General features: G+C 45.0%; 1 protein-coding gene across 1 annotated transcript; it reads left to right on the forward strand.

The window, feature by feature from the left end:
- Nucleotides 1-511: 511 nt before the first annotated feature.
- Nucleotides 512-19727, forward strand: ARF4 (ADP ribosylation factor 4). Its single transcript, XM_040359235.1, has 6 exons — nt 512-722; nt 14577-14657; nt 16616-16725; nt 17426-17497; nt 18168-18293; nt 18615-19727. Exons 1-6 carry the CDS (start codon nt 656-658, stop codon nt 18699-18701), a joined length of 543 nt encoding a protein of 180 aa, XP_040215169.1. The 5' UTR covers nt 512-655; the 3' UTR covers nt 18702-19727.
- Nucleotides 19728-20097: the final 370 nt, after the last annotated feature.

The raw sequence follows: 20097 nt of genomic DNA on the forward strand, positions 1-20097 counted from the left end.
GCTTTTAGTGGGACTTCCTCCTCAAACCAATCTCTGGGCCCTGCTGATTTTCTCCCATCTGCTCACTATTGGACAGAAAAGCGGGTGTGGACGTGTCCTAATGATAATAATGTAAATAGTTAAAAAGCTGCAATAACGGGACTCTGAGCTTGTTTCCACGATTTAAAAAAAAAAAAATCTTCTGTATTGCAGAGTGCAGGAAGTCCTGAGAAGACATCTTATAATGAAGTGTGAGGAGGTGACAGGGTGTCAGTGACGTGGACTGCGCATGCCCGTACTGCATATTATTCTCCCGTTCCCACAAATCAAGCGGCCGCAAGTATGAGAGGGCGCACGCGCAATGGCACCCCTCCCCTGGTTCGCCCAGACTGGGCTGGGCGTGGTAATCTTACGCCCCAAATGCCCCGCCTCCTTCGCACCGCGCCGTAGCGCGCCCAAATCTATTTGCAACGCCTACGGGGTGACCCGACGTCACGTGGGGCTGACCGCGCCCCTCCCTTCCCCCACTTCCGGTGCAGCTCGGGATGTGGCGCTCGTGACGTCATTTGGTCCGCGTTGGAAGCGCTGCCGGGCTGAGCGTGACGTGGCAGAGAGACGAGTATCCGCCGGGCTCAGAGCACAGCACAGAGCGGACCGAGAGCAGCGAGCCGCCACCATGGGCCTCACCATCTCCTCCCTCTTCTCCCGGCTCTTCGGAAAGAAACAGATGCGGATTCTGATGGGTGAGTGGCCTGGGCCTGACACCCAACTCAGGGACCTTGGGGGGAAGATTGAGGGGGACACACATATCAAATACATACATTGAGGGGGGACACACTCATCAAATACATACATTGTGGGGGGGACACACACATCAAATACATACATGGAGGGGGGGGACACACATATCAAATACATACATGGAGGGGGGGGACACACATATCAAATACATACATGGAGGGGGGGGGACACACATATCAAATACATACATGGAGGGGGGGACACACATATCAAATACATACATGGAGGGGGGGGACACACATATCAAATACATACATGGAGGGGGGGGACACACATATCAAATACATACATGGAGGGGGGGACACACATATCAAATACATACATGGAGGGGGGACACATATCAAATACATACACTGAGGGGGAGACACACATATCAAATACATACATGGAGGGGGGACACATATCAAATACATACACTGAGGGGGAGACACACATATCAAATACATACACTGAGGGGGAGACACACATATCAAATACATACACTGAGGGGGGACACACACATATCAAATACATACATGGAGGGGGGGGACACACATATCAAATACATACATGGAGGGGGGGGACACACATATCAAATACATACATGGAGGGGGGGGACACACATATCAAATACATACATGGAGGGGGGACACATATCAAATACATACACTGAGGGGGGACACATATCAAATACATACACTGAGGGGGGACACATATCAAATACATACACTGAGGGGGAGACACACATATCAAATACATACACTGAGGGGGGACACACACATATCAAATACATACATGGAGGGGGGGACACACACATATCAAATACATACATGGAGGGGGGGGACACACACATCAAATACATACATGGAGGGGGGACACATCAAATACATACACTGAGGGGGAGACACACATATCAAATACATACACTGAGGGGGAGACACACATATCAAATACATACATGGAGGGGGGACACATATCAAATACATACACTGAGGGGGAGACACACATATCAAATACATACACTGAGGGGGAGACACACATATCAAATACATACACTGAGGGGGGACACACACATATCAAATACATACATGGAGGGGGGGGACACACATATCAAATACATACATGGAGGGGGGGGACACACATATCAAATACATACATGGAGGGGGGACACATATCAAATACATACACTGAGGGGGGACACATATCAAATACATACACTGAGGGGGGACACATATCAAATACATACACTGAGGGGGGACACATATCAAATACATACACTGAGGGGGAGACACACATATCAAATACATACACTGAGGGGGGACACACACATATCAAATACATACATGGAGGGGGGGACACACACATCAAATACATACATGGAGGGGGGGGACACACACATCAAATACATACATGGAGGGGGGACACATATCAAATACATACACTGAGGGGGAGACACACATATCAAATACATACACTGAGGGGGAGACACACATATCAAATACATACACTGAGGGGGAGACACACATATCAAATACATACACTGAGGGGGAGACACACATATCAAATACATACACTGAGGGGGAGACACACATATCAAATACATACACTGAGGGGGGAGACACACATATCAAATACATACATTGAGGGGGGAGACACACATATCAAATACATACATGGAGGGGGGACACACATATCAAATACATACATGGAGAGGGGACACACACATATCAAATACATACATGGAGAGGGGAGACACACATATCAAATACATACATGGAGGGGGGGGACACACATATCAAATACATACATGGAGGGGGGGGACACACATATCAAATACATACATGGAGGGGGGGGACACACATATCAAATACATACACTGAGGGGGGACACATATCAAATACATACACTGAGGGGGGACACACATCAAATACATACACTGAGGGGGAGACACACATATCAAATACATACACTGAGGGGGGACACACACATATCAAATACATACATGGAGGGGGGGACACACACATCAAATACATACATGGAGGGGGGGGGACACACACATCAAATACATACATGGAGGGGGGACACATATCAAATACATACACTGAGGGGGAGACACACATATCAAATACATACACTGAGGGGGAGACACACATATCAAATACATACACTGAGGGGGAGACACACATATCAAATACATACACTGAGGGGGAGACACACATATCAAATACATACACTGAGGGGGGAGACACACATATCAAATACATACACTGAGGGGGGAGACACACATATCAAATACATACACTGAGGGGGGACACACATATCAAATACATACATGGAGAGGGGACACACACATATCAAATACATACATGGAGGGGGGGACACACATATCAAAGACATAAATTGAGGGGGGACACGCATATCATAGACATATAAATTGAGGGGGGACACGCATATCAAAGACATACATGGGGGGGAGACACATATCAAATACATACTTTGAGGGGGACACACATCAAATGCATGGAGGGGGACACGCATATCAAATACATACATACGTGGGGTGGGGGAGAGACAGGCACATCACATACATACATACATGGGGGGGGGGGGGGGGAGGAATATAGAGGGTAGTCATTGGGCTCTATTCATATAAGGATCCTTATTTATTTTGGGGGACATCTATGAATCTCATTGTTCTGTAAATACAGATCCTTATCATGGTGTGTGACCTCCATATCTCCTATTTCTGGGTGACATTCCATATATCTGAGGATGATGGTCCTATGTGATGTGTGAGGACTGGCATACAGTATTGGAGGATCTCCTATCCGTCCTCCAATCTGAGTGAGGTCCTGGCCTTGTGCACACTTATTCAATAAAACTTTATTTAAAGTATCTCTGCAAAAAACATAATCTCTGACGAGGGATCCCCCTTGTACTGTTGGCACTATGCGTACGTATGTAGGGGGACTAAAGATCTCCATACTCTCCCCCTCCCAATCCACACCAACATGGGGTATCTAACACCTCCTGTATTTTTTTTCCGATAGATAGCTCCTGAGTGTACACTTTTTTTTTTATTTATTTTTTTGTTTTGTTAAAGATTTTGCAGAAGGCCGGACAATTTTTTTGGTTCTGTAAAATACACAAAGCTGTCCAATGAAAACTTCAGCTACAGAGGAACCATTGTCTGTGACCAATCGGATCACTTGTTAAACCATCTGAGACCTGTAAGGGAAATGTGATGTGTGTGTGTGTGGATCAGGGGTTGCCAACCAGTGGCCTGCGACCTCCTGCTCTGGAATAGTGGGTTGGCAAGCCCAGATCGCAGGTTGCCGACCCGCCATACCACAGCATCAGTGTTGTGAATTAAGCTGGTGGTAGAGGAAGAAAGCGGCTGTGGTGCAGAACCCCATAAGCCGATGCTTCCAATACAGCGCCGGCTTTTGCACATGCAAAGTCTATGGCAAAGTTCAGCTAACCCGCAGGATACACAGGTGCCCTATGCTGCACCCGCAGTGTGGGCAAACTGCAGCACATCAGTGTGAAAGCAGTCTTGGGTCCTTTTCACACGATCAGCCCGACCAAATGTGGCCCTCAATTCACCTCTATAGAGCGATGGGTGTCTGTTTACACCTGCCTATCTCCAATCCGAAAAACAGAAGGGAGTTCGTCCCCTTTCATCTGGGTGCATCGGAGGGCCTACAGAGTAGCTGTGACCTGTCATCCGCCCACTCCGCTCATTGTGGCCCCCGACTAGTTACCAAGTTGCTTAAAGCGGTAGTTCCCCCTCAAAAAAATTGTTACCCTTAGATTGATGCTCATTTTGTCTAGGGGAATCAAAGCTGTACTTACCGTTGTAGAGAGCGATCTTCTCCGCCGCTTCCGGGTATGTTCTTCGGGTCTGTGCGTTCCTCCTTGATTGACAGGCTTCCGACGGTCGCATCTATCGCGTCACGATTTTCCGAAAGTAGCCGAACATCTGTGCGCAGGCGCCGTATAGAGCCGCGCCGACGTTCGGCTTCTTTCGGCTACTCGTGACGCGATGGATGCGACTGTCTGAAGCCTGTCAATCAAGAAGGAACGCCCAGACCCGGAAGCGGCGGAGAACATCGCTCTCTACAACGGTAAATACAGCTTCGATTTTAAAACAACTAGCCGATTCCCCTAGACAAAATGAGCCTCAATCTAAGGGTAACAATTTTTTTGAGGGGGAACTACCGCTTTAAGTGGCCCTCACTCTTCAAAAGGTTGGTCACCCCTGGTGTAGATGGTCCCCATAGATGTTTGTAGTAGGGTTATAAGATAACAATGTGTGCTTTCCATTCATCGCAGTAAGCGTCCTGCTATGCTCATTAGGATAAAGTGGTGAATAGATCGGCTCGCTCAGTAGCGCCCTCAATCAGTCCCCACTAGGACATGTAAATAAGTTGTTCATCATGTGCCCCATTCACATTGCAACACAGCTTGGAGATGTATTGTGTAGAGCTGTGATAAAATGCAGACATAGTTTTGTACTGCACCGCGCCGCTGTGCGGAGACATGAGCGATGTGTCACTTTGTGCACTTTAAATAAAGTTAGAAAAAAGGTAAACTAATGTGATAGGTTGAAATGCACATCACACTGCCCCCTTGTGGTAGGTTGCTGCAGCTGAAAATTGACAGCTGCTTGCACGCTAAAACTGAGCGTTTAGCTTGCGGGATGTGTGAACGAGCCTTTTGAGAAGTTTTCAACTTGAAGGTGAAAGGCCGCAGTTCAGTTTTCAGTGAAGTATATTGACATCTCATTTGTATGAGAAGCCAGATTTATCATGTGTAACCTTTCCCGAATTCCTTTCATTTATGCAAAGTGCTAAAGAGGAGCTCCATCTATTTTACATTTTTTTGTTAGCTACAAATACTTTTAAAAATCGGGTACTTGCTGGTGCCACAATTTTGGGTTTGGGAGTCAGCTGTGAATTTCTGGCCAACACCCAGCTCCCCATTTTGCATGTGCAAGCTTATGCAGTGATTTGTGAATAGTCGCGTAGCCTCCTGGGATGGGTGAGGAGCAAGGGGTGCTATTCTTGCCTAGGCAAGAAAATTCTGTAACTCAGTTATAAGCAGGGCAGAGGGTCCTGCTTTATGGTACTTTCCCACTGCTCTGTAGCAAACTCGCTTTAAAGACACTTATGATTTTTTTTTTATTATTTTTTTTTTTTTTAACTGCGCTTTTGCTATGTTTTAGATGCATTTGCTGTGCATTTATGGTTTGTCTGCACCTGTAAAAAATGGACGTGTGATTTTGAACGCATCACGAATGCAAAATTGCAGTGTTTTTACTGCTCTTTTCATTCGTTTCAATGGAAAGCTGCATTTTGGTGCACCATAGATGCAGCATGCAGGACTTTTCAAAACGCCCTGCCCCTGTAACGCAGTGGTGTGAAAAGTCTCATAGTATTTAAAGGGTAAACATATTTTTCTTGTGTTCTTGTTTTTCTAGTAAGGGAAAAAACACCGGAAAAACGTATCGGTGTGACAGGGCCCCTAAAGTGGTTGTAAACCCTTTACAACCACTTTATTCTATAGATAAGCCTTTATTAATGCTTACCTGTAGCTACCTAAGATATCTCTTAAACCTGCACGGTTTAGATGTCCCCTGCATGTGCCGATGTCATCAGCGCACTGGGGAAACCTGAAACAATGGCACCTATGTGCTGTTGCTTCAGTCCATGTGCCGCTACCGGTGGCACCCGTGTGCGGGAGTGACATCATCGTGGCTCCGGCCAATCACGGCGCCGCAGCCACGATACCTGGAAGTAACCCCCCAGGAGACATGCGGGGGGAGGGCAAGAACCGCTGCACGGGCTTCGATCTAAGGTAAACTCATTATGCCTTTGTCTTGCAGGGTTTTTTTATTTTTATCTGAGGGTTTACAACCACTTTAAGGTTGTCATAGGTGGCTCAGATTTTGAGTTGATGTCCCTTTTTGGCACCACCCAGATCAAGTCAATATTTCAATAAATTTTATACTGAAGAAGTTGGGTTGAAACCTGTCAGCCAGTTAGGTGAATTCACCATCCAATAGCTGGCTTGCTTTTACTATTCGATTTCATTCACCGAATCCACAGGCTGGACTAGAGAAATGTTAAAGGCTAAGTTCACCTCTCTGATCATGTTACCCCTGTAGTTAGTGTGTAACATGTGCAGCATGCATATTTCTTTGTGTGGGGAATCCTATCCCCCGCACCCGCTGTCACAATTGGGGGGGATAACAGCGCAGCTATCTGGGGCTCCGCCCACACCGCCACATCATTTGACTGTTTCTTGTTGATGAAAAGAATACAAGTACCATCAACCATTGCAGCTGACAGCCTGTAGTGGCGCATGTGAGTCCTCTCGTCCATGGGTGTAGAGGTGGACAGCTATCCCAAGTGCATGAAGGAGCCTGGTGTGGGTGCAATGCTCTGCAGGCTCCTTAGAAAAAAATAATGCATACTTTTTTTTTCAAACTGTGAATTTCTCTATTTAACGTGTGCCTTATGCTGATTATGTTCCCTTGGCTGAGTGGTGATGCAGCTTCCACATTGCGATAGATCTGCAAGGCCTGGAGTGGTGTTTGGTTCAGATATTATCGGCCTGTAAATGTTGGCTGATTGGACACTGTAGGATTTTCTCCCAACGTCGCCTTAAGTGCTTGGAGCACGCCCTCTGGAATATCCACATCACTTCCAGTCTGAGCAGCAGGTTTCCAGCTCAACCGCCCCTTTGTTATACAGGAATGTGACACATCAGACTGTGAGAACGGGACGATCCATTCTTGTTCTGCACTTCCGCAATGTGTATAACCTTGTGTTATCTGTTTTATCTTCCTGTTCCGGGATTCCTTTGTGATGTGGAAGGAGGGAAGCCATTGACATTAAACAAGATGGTTTTGACCATTTTTCTTAAAGTACAGATGTAATGTATAGTGTAAAATCATGGGATGGTTTACTTTTTACAGTATTAAGGTTAAATTAAAATGAGTTTTATTTAATTGCAGGATATTTGCAGTCATATGGTATGACTGCTGAGGGTTAGTATTTTGTTTTCTGCTGGTTGATAGATGGCTTGAACAATCTTTGCAGCAGGAACTTGGATTACTTTCAGTTGGGAGTGTCCTGGATTGCAAAAGATTTTCTTCTTCTTTTTTTTCTTTTTTTTTATCAGATTATTCCTAAATTACCCTCTAAGAAACCTATATCCTGTTGTATTAATCCCTTAGATCCACTGTGCCTGTTTAGTATGCAATCTAAAGCTGGCTTTACAGGGCGGGCCTGCAGGAATCGCCCAGAAGTAGGAGCCAGCATGTAACCTGCATATGATGATAGATGGCTTAAAGTGTTACTAAACTAAAATTTAAAATAACAAGCATGTTCTACTTGCCTGCTCAGTGCAGTGGTATTGCTCAGAGTGGCCTCGATCCTCCTCTTCTGGGGGTCCCCAATGGCTATCTTGGCTCCTCCTCTTTTGTAGGACTTGCATAGCCAGCCACTGGTTATGGGGTTATGAAGCGTTCCATAAATTTACACTGATGGACTTGGGTCCGCCCCTCACTTCCTCTGGCAGCAAGAGCCAATGGCTCCTGATTGAATTCCATGTGAAGAGAAAGTAAGGGGAGAAAAGATGCAGCCCTGCGCAGCGCTAATCTCTTCTCCCCCCCCCCCCCTTCACTCAACCAGGGTTCCTCCAGAGGCTGCCAAGGGCTCCTTGAGCTATGACCATTGCCTCTCCGATAAGTTCCCACTGACACAAATTGTCTTTTTAGCTGTCTGCAAGGGGGGCATTATTTCCAGTGATCAATATTGTCAGATTTTGTGTTCAGTGTGTTGAAGAGCAGGTTTTGTGTGTTGCAACTTGCAGTTCAGCACACTAAACCCCGCTGTGCAGCACAAACGGAAAACTCGCCCTGCAACAGCGAGGCAGAATCTAACAAATGCGCTCTCCCACTGCTGTTTGCATAGCGTCGGATAATGCCTCCGATCTGCCTTGTGTTGATGTCACGCCAACTGATCAACATATCGGATGGAGTGACGTTTGTAACTGCTCATGTGCATATCCATCGGGGGCATTTTTTGACGGGAAATATTTCTCCGTAGAACACCAGCTTTACCTTATGATGGTCCTGGCATCTCAGTTTTCGTCCCATCGGCAATGGTTCTCAATGACTTGGTAAAAGCCTTTTTTTTTTTTTTTTTTTTTTTTTTCAGTTGCCCTGGAAGCTGTAAAATGTCAGGTCCAGGTTGGGTTCTAGTTATCCTTGAAGACTTTAGTTAATTGTGTACAGGCTGTATCTGGAGAAAGGCATGTTCTGCCTTTGCATCAGGATCTTGTATTTTCTGTAGGTTTGTCTTGGATTTATACTTTTTTATTTTATTTTTGGCTCAGGCTTTTTAAAGTGGAGTTCCACCCATAAATGGAACTTCCGTAAATCAGATTGCACCACCCCATGATGCCACAGTTGGCACCTTTCAGGGGGGGGGAGCGAATACCTGTCAAATCCAGGTATCTGCTCTCGCTTACGGGGAAAGATCGCCGCAACAAACTAGGCTATGTCTGCCCCCTGCTGCCTTCTGGGAGACGCACAGGTCCCAGAAGACAGCATAGACAGCGCAACTTGCGTATGCGCAGTAGGAAACAGGCTGTGAAGCCGGAAGGCTGCCTGCACCCAGAGCCGAGGGTCGGGTTGGATTCTGGTGTCGACATTACGGGCTCCCTGGACAGGTTAAGTGTCCTTGTATTCAGCAGCTACAGTATTTGTAGTTTAAATTTAATCTATTACCATATATTGTAGCCATGGAAGTGTGAAGTATTCCCACACTGAGGAATGCCTGAAGAGGTCCTATTTAGAGGTAGACCGATATGAGTTTTTCTCTGGCCGATGCCGATATTTAGAAATTGGTGGCACTGTTTTGGGTCTGGCGGACGACGCTGGCTGGCTGGCGGACGACGCTGGCTGGCTTCACACTAAGCCGAGTGTAACTGTGTGAAACAGCGGAGAGCTGTCAGCTGGATGTGGGGGGTGGGACCCAGTAGCCTTAGAAAGGGGATGGGGCCACAATGTAGCGGCCCGCCCAGATACCATCCCATTAGCTGGTGCAATATAGCTGCTGGGTCCCCCCGACATCGAGCTGACAGTCTCTCGCTCGCTCTCTCTCGTCGGTTTCACCTGCGGCGCTTGATGCTGCCAGAGCCGCTGAGTGTGGAGGAGGAACGGCGGACAGTATAAAATATCGACCGATATATTGGTCTACCTCCTAGTCCTATTACCTGGCTGGAACTAGTTGTAGGGACAGGACCTTTCCCAGGGCGGCATAAATCATCCCATCAACTGCTGGTGGAATTGTTTGCCATATGGTTTCTGAAGTAAAGCTACTATCTATCTTTTATTACATGCTAGACATATTCCACTATATAGCCTGTTCATCAGAATCTATTCCCACTTGTATTGGTATATCACTATCCTGTACACATCAGACATATGAATACCAATGTCAGAAATGGTATGTGTAGACCGTGGCCCATACACACGATATGAAAAATACTGTTTTTGTAAGCAATCGTAAGATCGGATTTAGTACAGAGCTTCGAGAGCCGATCGGACAAATGTGAATTTTTATCAGATCGTAAGATTTTCATTTAATCCTGTACAGTTTTCATCCGAAAATACTATAGAAATACACGGACACATGACATCACAAAATTAACAGCAGGCTAAGTTGGCGACTCTTGTCATAAAGGACCTTGCACTCCTGGCTCCTCCCCCTTGCTGAGTGCTCGCCATAGAAAGCTGCTTGCTACGGGGGCACTTGTGTGGGCTCTATCCTGAGCTCCACTCTGTCGACACAGAGCATGGCTCGTCTCCACCCCCTGCTCCTCCCTCTATGGCTGCGATTGACAGCAAGAGCCAAAATTGTTGGAAAAAACCCTGACTATAGTCATTTGTTTTTGCACAGGGATAGAGCTGGGTCTGTCAGTCTGACTGCAAGGGGGATAAGGGATGTGGTTTGCTGTGTCTCCTCTGTAGCCAGCTAGGCAAGAGAAATACCTGTAAACTGTATTGGGGGGGGGGGGGGGGTAGTGGTTCAGGGACCGGTCTGGCATTCTGAAAAGGTCTCAATTCTGTTTCATTTTTATATACGTTTTTTCTTTCCAAGATATACGGCCCCTTTCACATGTCCGTTCCGCTCGTCCGTTTATTACAAGTCAGTTTACGGACTTGTAATACATCCCTATGGGATCGCGTCCGTTAGCGGATGGAGCATCCGCTAACGTCCGCGACCATTCGCGTCCGTCGGGATCCGCCTTTGCGGACAGAAGAAAACACTATTTTTTTTCTTCCGGCGGAACGGATCGGATGCAGACGGACAGTCTGTCTGCATCCGATTCCCCATAGGGGAGAGACAGGGCGGTCTCTGCACTGTGTGTGGGGACTGCCCTATCCACCGACAGCTCAGCGGGGATGACGGATGATCCCCGCTGAGCTTTTGCGGACACACGGAGCGGACACAAAAAGGGTCCGCTCCGTGTGAAAGGACCCTAAAAAAACACAATGTAGCAACAGTAGTTTGCCAAACAAACGTATACAGCAGCATTTGTACACATACGGCAACAAGGAACAAAGGTGGACTGCTTATTTTGATTAAAAGTCCAGGTAGTTATTGTGGGCCGACTTACGGCAGTTCCATGATGTGAAGGACCCTGATTGGAAGGAAAACCGTGACTTTCCAAGTGGAAAACATAAAAGCCCTTAAGACCTAAGGCAACATAAATCCCAAACGGCAATGAAAACTATACAACAATACTTGTATAACAATAACCATCTTATAACCGGTACCCTCCCAGAGCCAGCTCCACCCCTTCCCCCTCCTCAACTATTCTTTCTTTGCTTTGTTTCCTCCCTTCTATTTCTTTACCTCCTATTATTCTTGTATTTTAACTTTTGGGGTCGGATCCTGGCCTTATGGGTTTGTTCGACTCCCTGTTTTCTTTGGATTGTACGTTCTTAAAGGACCATGGTCAGTCTGGACTGAATTGAGAGACGCCTGAGTTGAGCCCCCCCCCCCCCCCGACAAGTTGGGGGGCTCTTCTGGGCGGGTGGATCATTTGATGAGGCCTGGGATGTAAAGAGGGGCTTGAGGTTCTGAGGAGCAGTGGACTAATGTAGGATATTTAGTGGTGCTATTATGTTCCAGCCCATGCTTGAGTTTTTCTTTAGTGTTTATTAATGCTATGACAGGGGCTCCTGGATGCCAGGACCCTAGGTGTTTGAATCCCAAGTGCTGTATTGAGACTGAACAATGACAAGTTGACTTTTATATTTTTATATGGCAAAAACTTTAATAAAAATTATTGAAACATAGAGACAGACAAAGTGGGTCTACCTGGGGGGGTCATGCTCTCTAGAGCCTAGGGGTTAACTTTGCTTGTCCGGTACCTTCAAATAACTAAGCCAGGGGGACCAAATTTTTTCAAAACACGAATGCTTGTCATGTAAGATACTTGGGCCCCTTTCAGACGTGCAGACCGCATGTCCGCTTTTTCATCCATCCGTTTGCGGATGAAAAAGGGACATACATTGGTCCTTATGTGATTGCAGGTAGCAGACATCCAGAAATTGCTGTGCTCCTTGGGTAGGTGGAGGGTAAAGGTGTGTGAGAGCAGAGCTGGTTAAACGGCTCACTAGGTTCATATGGGAGATGATGTGCTGTGGATCGTATATTGACTATCTTGTCTGGTTCTCCTTCTGTAGAGGTGTTTTTTAAATGTGGGTATGCGAGGTGAAAACCCCAATAGTCAAAATGAAGTCGACTGTTAAATCAAACTGGGAATAGCTCAGTTATACCAGTGTGATCAACCTTAAATAACCTTGTCGGGATTCCTATACACAGGACTAGATCCTGCGCCAATTAAACCATGCTTAAACAGGATTTAGCGCATGTTGAATATCCTGGCCGCAAAGATCAAGAATGAATATCAGTCCCTGAGCCATGTTTCAGTTACAGAATGCAAAATAATTGGATTTTATAATGAGACGTTTTTTCAAGGAAAGCTAATAGGCGTAATATAAGTTTTGTGGGGTGGTTGGATTGATTGCAGAGGGAAGTAAACTACCGTTCTACAAAGGGAATGTCAGAATAGAAACAGCTTTTCAGGAAGTGTATGCACACCTCCGGAATGGAAGTTGGTGTAAGCTCTCACCAAGAGTTTATGAAAGGTGCACTAAACATCTAGTAATTGCACATAAATGGGGAACAATTATCAAACTTGAGCAACCAATACATGGCAACCAATGGGCTTCTGTCTTCAGTTAACCTTTGAAAAGGAAATCCAGAAGCTGTTTGTTTACCAGACACGGCAGCGGGTGTCATTGGCCCCCACTGCTGTGAGCCATTGAAAAGAGATTGGGTGGGGCCAAGCCACGTCTCCCTTTCCGAATGAACTCGGAGCCTTGGCTCGGGTGCCCCCATAGAAACAGGAGGGAAGGGTCAGGAGATGCAAGAGGAGGATCTGAGCTGCTCTGTGCAAAACCTCTACACAGAGCAGGTAAGTATAACAGGTTTGTTTATTTTTTAAACGGAAGAAAACAAGATTTAAATATCACTAAGTTTTAAAGGTAGTTCTCTTAAATATCAGTGAGAAACTAAAGATTGCTGATATTTACTTTTATGATTTGAGGACGTCTTTGTAACATTACCCAGCCAAGTGCCTTTTGAGTCATAATTTGTTTCCATCTCTCCTGACATTTCATGTCATACTCTGTGTTGGCACAATGTGTCACAGGGCACTAAAGCTGACCATAGATCAAAATGTTCCCAGTTCAGCAGGGACCAGATCATTTTCAATCCATCTATGGCCATTCCTACTCAACAGAAGTCGATTGGGGCTGCTAGAGAACTTTTATTCAATCGGTGTATTTTGTTAGCGATGAGTCCCCGCTGTCTGGATACAGTGTCCCATTGGGACGGACTCCTCCAACCACCTTGCTTGTCAGGATGAAGAAATTGTTCATGTGTGGGTGTTTTTTGTTTGCAGCCCTCAATGATGAACAAATGCTCTATGGCCAGCCTTGATGTCTTATTGCTCTGTAGCAAACGCTGGTGAGAATGAAGTTGCAATTTTGGCTGCAAGTTGCAGACACATGCATTATTACTCCCAGCTGATTGTAGCTCAGGGCGCACATGATTCCTGTCGCCTCGTCTTTATCACCTTGGACCCCTTTCACACTGGAGGCAGTTTTCAGGCAATTTAGCGCTAAAGATAGTGCCTGAAAATGCCTCACCTGCCGTCCCAGTGCTTTCGCACTGGGGCACGGCGCTGGCTGGAAGGTAGTCCTGCAAGCGGCATTTCTGTTGCACTTTAGCAGAGGTGTATACACTGCTACTAAGATGCCCCTGCCCATTGAAGTCAAAATGGTGGGTGCTTTTAAACCTTTCGGTCGTTGGCAGGGCTCAAAAGTGCCCCACTAGTAGCCGAAAAGCACTGCTAAAAAGACCATGGTGCACATACAAAAATTATATATCTGATATCTATCTGCAAGCCTTTTTGATAAACGGTCTATGCTGTGGTAACCTATGATTGTTTTGATTAAAGGTACTTCATCCCTGGGGGGGATGAAAGCAAAATGGTGTTTGCACCAAGGGTTGGCTCTCTTTATTATGCCAGAATTGAATTGGCCCATGTAATGGAACCTCCAGTTTATCTTTAAAACATTGTTGTTGCTTCAGGTAAACACTGCAATGTTGAATGATTTATATTGTGTACCAGGGATAAAATTAATGGCAATTTCTTCTTTACAGTCGGTCTTGATGCCGCTGGAAAAACAACAATTCTGTACAAGCTGAAGCTCGGAGAGATTGTCACAACCATCCCAACAATTGGTGAGTACATTTTACTGACTGCTTTCTATGGATAACATCTGTCTTCTGTAGCACTGAGTGTAAGCTTCTGAGCCATATTGTTCATTGCTCACAGTAACCTCACATCAAGTAAGATAAGTTGAAGTTTGTCATATTCAACAGGACGTGTTCTGTAATGGTGACGATGTTTAGATAAGTTCAAAACAACTTCTTCAGTTGAGTTTCAGGAATATACCCCAGTATTTATACCCTTGCAGTCTCTATAGCAGTGGCTGTCAAATTTACAAGATCTCAAAATACAGCAACTGATATCTGCAAAGGGCCACCTGTAATGTTTGCAGAGACTGCGCTGCAGGAGTGGTTGGAGACTGAAGTCATGTTGTGCCTGACAGTCAGACTAGGTACTGCTTGAATTATTGGTTAGTAAAAGCCCACTTTGCAAATAATTTCTCCAACTGACTGCCACCTGTGGGCTGCCCTGCAAACACCAAAGAGCTGCACGTGGCCCTCAAGTTGCAGGTTTGACTCCAGACTCTATAGAATGTGTATAGGCACAGCAGCTTATGATTGTCCAAGAACATAATGGGAGGTGAGTAAGCTGTTAAACCGCTCTGTACATGTCTGTCTTAAGCATATTATAATGGCCTAAATGAACTGTCACTGCTCAATGTACACCTGTAAATCACTATCACCACATGTAAGGTTAAGTTCACCTTTTTGCAGCATGTTCCAGCTTCTGCCACCGCATGGGGATCTTCTCCCTGCACCCACTGTCAGTTTAAAAGCGGCACTTGGCCCATCAGCCACGGCAACTGTCGGCTTGTATTTTGAATGAACTGTGAGGGTGCTGATGAACGCACTCGGTTCATTTGCAAGCCCTGCAGCTTTCAACAGACAGTCTGTATAAAGGTAGGGGCAGAAAGCTGTCTGCAGAAGCCTGTCGATTACACCCCTGATCCAATGATCATGGGCTGCAATGTTTTCCAGGCTTCAAGTGCGTATAATTTATTTATTCATGAAACTTTCTTACCTGTTATGCAAAGCTTTTGTGCATCCATTTTTCAATGGGGACATTTATTACAACTGGAGAAGATAGAATGTGGAGCAGCTGTACATGGCAACCAATGGGCTTATCTTTTACTTGTTCAGTCAAGGCCCATTTCACACTTGTGTGACCTGAAAGTCAAGCGATGTTGAAGTTTAGGGATCTCAAGTTGCCTCAAAGTTGGACTAAAGTACTACTTTGAAGTCACTGTGACTTAAAGCGGGAGTTCACCCAATTCCTTTCCCCCCCCCTTAGATTCCTGCTCGTTTTGTCTAGGGGAATCGGCTATTTGTTTTAAAATATGATCCGTACTTACCCGTTTTCGAGATGCATCTTCTTCCGGGTATGGGTCTTCGGGAGCGGGCGTTCCTTCTTGATTGACAGTCTTCCGAGAGGCTTCCGACGGTCGCATCCATCGCGTCACTCGTAGCCGAAAGAAGCCGAACGTCGGTGCGGCTCTATACTGCGCATGCGCACCGACGTTCGGCTTCTTTCGGAAAATCGTGACGCGATGGATGCGACCGTCGGAAGCCTCTCGGAAGACTGTCAATAAAGAAGGAACGCCCAGTCCCGCAGCCCATACCCGGAAGCGGCGGAGAAGATGCATCTCGTAAACGGGTAAGTACGGATCATATTTTAAAACAAATAGCCGATTCCCCTAGACAAAACGAGCATGAAGCTAAGGGGAAAATTTATAAGCTATGGGTGAACCTCCGCTTTAAAGTTGAACAGATATGAATGGTACTCATTGAAAACCATGGAGTACGACTTGTCAAGCGGCTTTGCAGTCCCAAGTCGCACAAGTGTAAAAGGGGGCCTAATTGTTGAAAAATGATTGTAGTGCATAGTTGCTCCAGTTTTTGGTATATTCCCCTTAATGTGTTTTTGTAGGCCTGATGTTCTAAAGTGCACTTTCTTAAATCCTCTCTTCCAGGTTTCAATGTGGAAACTGTAGAATACAAAAATATCTGTTTCACCGTCTGGGATGTTGGTGGCCAGGATAAAATCCGACCCCTCTGGAGGCATTACTTCCAGAATACACAGGTATCTTTTATTCAAAGCTACAAAACAGATGTAGATGTTCATCTAACTTTTATAACCTATGCCTATATTCTGTAAATGCCATGCAGCTCTCCATTTTCCTATAACAAACTATTGACGGGTACCAATTGGTACAGCATAGTCAAACTAGACTTTCTTAAAACTATTTTCTCCCCCCCCCCCCCCCATATCACCACCTTTTTCTGCATTTATGCATCACGTTAAATAAGAGTACTGCATCAGGAGGATAATGTAGGACATGTGTAAGTCCAAAATATGAATAGAACTGAGCTATACCTTCATAGGCAAATTGCAGAGCATTGTGCTAGTAAACATTTTGTGAATTTTCAATTCTACTTGTGGTATAGCCAATAATAGATTGGGGATTTGCACAACATATTAAGAGCCACAGGAAAGAGTTAAGAGTGATTTCTTCAGCCAGTTTGTCATGCTTGCCTTAAAATTATCACCTAATTACTCAAGTATTATGCCAGCTGTAATGAGGAGATAGGAAAGATACCTGCATCCCGATCCCATTGTCATGGCTTGTTCAGCCCACACCAAATCTGCTAATGGCAGGCTGTGCTTGCTGCAGTTTGATTCTGTGCTTCCAGGGTTATGTGGGCCACTTGGTATTATTGGAATGTTGGGCAATCTCCTCTTAGGATTACAGATTATCAAAAATGTGCTTTTTATTTTCTAGGGCCTCATTTTTGTTGTAGATAGTAATGACAGAGAGCGAATCCAGGAGGCAGCAGAAGAGTTACAGAAAATGGTAAGCTATATCTATGAAGCGTCGTATGCTTTCCCTGTGTTCTAAGGTGAAATAACATCACTGCTATTGTGAATCAAAACTACTAAAAGTGTGCTCAGTCACTTGCAACATAATTGTCCGTCAGTGGAAAAGCAATTGAACTGATTTATTATTTTTTACTTGGCTTGAAGAGCTTTTTCTTTGCAACTTATGATTCTGGTTTGATTGTACAAGTTGCACACGGCTGTACACAAAAATTAAACAGGGAAGCCTATACTAAAGCTTGCCTGTAGGTATTGTAACTATGTCCTAAGTGTGCACTGTTTTGGAGATTTACTTTAGCAGCGCCGGTGATGTCACCGACGCATGCACTCTCAATAGACGACATTCATAGACAGCTGTGCCGTGGCTGTGACTCCCATACACGTGACATCGTGGCTTGGCCAAGCGGCTGCAGCCTGTGAATTTTTACTCTTTTACTTTAGGATTAAGCTTGCACCAGGGTTGTCTTGCTTATCCCCTCAAAGGCATACTTGTGTATTCCACAGGTGCAGCTAAAAGAAAAAGATGCTTTCCCCTGATTCTCGCATGAGAAACTTTTTATTCTTTCAGTCTGTTCCAAATACCAGTTTTATAAATGTGCCCTTTAGAGTTATTGAAAATAACACTTCTTCATCTTGGTTAATTTTAGCTTCAGGAAGATGAGCTGAGAGAGGCAGCGTTGTTGGTATTTGCAAACAAACAAGATTTGCCCAATGCCATGGCCATCAGTGAGATGACTGACAAGCTGGCACTTCAGTGTCTCCGCAACAGAACTGTGAGTATTGCTTCCTCATTGATAAAATGTGCTTGTATTGAAGTAATAAAAATGAACAAATTGTAGCAGTATCAAAATACGCTCCTGACTTCCTTCAGTGCTGGTTTATGAACCTGTATTGATCTGTAAAATGCAATAATAATGCTTTATTTGCAATTGTCATTGAAAGTGTTACAGTGCTGAAAGCTAAAACTTGGCCTAGGTGGGAAGGGGGTGAAAGTGACCGGTAGGCAAGTGGTTAAATGAATGTGCTGTGGTGCTGCCGATTTGATAGATTTGTTGTTGGATGCCCTTCTAACGGATTGCCTTTTTATCTTCCAGTGGTACGTGCAAGCAACATGTGCAACTCAGGGCACAGGTCTGTATGAAGGACTGGACTGGCTATCTAACGAGCTTTCCAAGCGTTAACGAGTAACTTGCCTTCCACCGAGGACACAGTGTATAGGAGTTGTCTAGGCTCGTAACATCCAAACTAGTTCTAAAAATGGTTTAAAGAAATTGAATGGGCAGCAATCTAAGTTCCAGGTTTCTTTTGTTGCCATTTACTGAGTTCATGTTGCTTTCAGGGCAATGTGGCTAGACTTAAAGCAGAAAATAATAAATCCCCCCTTATGTGAAAGTGGTTTCTGGTTTTACTTCTCCCCCAACCCCCCCCCCATGCCTGGACATAATTATTGTGATGCTATAGAAATGAATGCTTTTTTGGTTATCTTTCCCTTGAAACAAACATAAAATGTCATTTCCAAGTCAGTTGCAGTTCTCCTGTGTCAAGTAGAGCTGTTACTTATTACACACTTTGCGGACGCTTGCTTAAACCATATTTTGAAGAGTCCCTGAACTGCTAGTTTGACTCCTGTGTGTCATTCCGTAGACCTTCTGCTGAACTAAAACGTAGCATTCCATAACTATTTATTTATCATCTACACAAAAAGGAGGTTTTTGTTTCTTTTTAATATGTATAATTTTGCTGATGCCAGCGGGGAACACAAAAAACACTATCAAACTACCTACACCGATTCTCATTTCTTGTAACCAAGTCAGAAAGCCAGGCTCCCCCCCCCCCCCCTTTTTTTTTTCCTTTCCCCTCGGAATGAGTTTTGGTGGGAGTGGAATATTGACCTTCGTTGGTCTAAGCATGCATGCAATAACCCCTTTGCTGGCAGCATGACGTAGCCATGGGCCCACTCCTTGCAGCAAAGGGCCTCCGCTTTGTTTTATATCTCAGCAGATTGTCTCACTTTAGGATATTTTTTATGTTGCTTTTTCAGCTTTACTGTTTTTGCCCATTGTATCATAGTTCTGCGAATATTTTATTGTTTATTGGTGAACATATCTTCATGATGCAATATTTTTTTTTTTTAATTCCTCGATCTGAACAAATTGTTTTTCTTCATACCCCACTAAGAAATATTCCTAATAAAATAACAAAAAAAGTGCCTTTGTTACTTGTATTTATTTTATGACATTGTAATTGGTTGCAATATGAATGTGTAGAGATTGTGCTCAGATGGTCAGGCCTGTGTGGCTTATCTGATATCGATCTGCTTGATGGGTGCCATTGATTTGTGATGACTGGAGCTGAACTTCACACAACCGAGTCCTGTTGAACATCAGTCTGTGAAAACGCCACATTTGTGCATTTTTGGACTGCTAATGTGCACTCCACCTGTCAGCCATGTGCATATCTAATCACAGATTTTGTAACCCTTGGGGGGGGGGCCCTACTACTGCATCTATTGGAAGACAGTGGGACTTGTGCCTGCTCCCAGCATTTGATTGACAGTGCTGCAATCTGGGGAGAAGG

Source organism: Rana temporaria, chromosome 7, assembly GCF_905171775.1.
Source record: "Rana temporaria chromosome 7, aRanTem1.1, whole genome shotgun sequence".
Classification (NCBI taxonomy): Eukaryota; Metazoa; Chordata; class Amphibia; order Anura; family Ranidae; genus Rana; species Rana temporaria.

What these genes read in the sequence shown, in the direction of transcription:
- ARF4 (XM_040359235.1), top strand. Translation starts at nt 656, where the DNA reads ATGGGCCTCACCATCTCCTCCCTCTTCTCCCGGCTCTTCGGAAAGAAA. An exon ending in CACAACCATCCCAACAATTG is followed by an intron (nt 14,658 to 16,615) that starts GTGAGTACATTT and finishes CCTCTCTTCCAG; the next exon opens with GTTTCAATGTGGAAACTGTA. An exon ending in ATTACTTCCAGAATACACAG is followed by an intron (nt 16,726 to 17,425) that starts GTATCTTTTATT and finishes TTTATTTTCTAG; the next exon opens with GGCCTCATTTTTGTTGTAGA.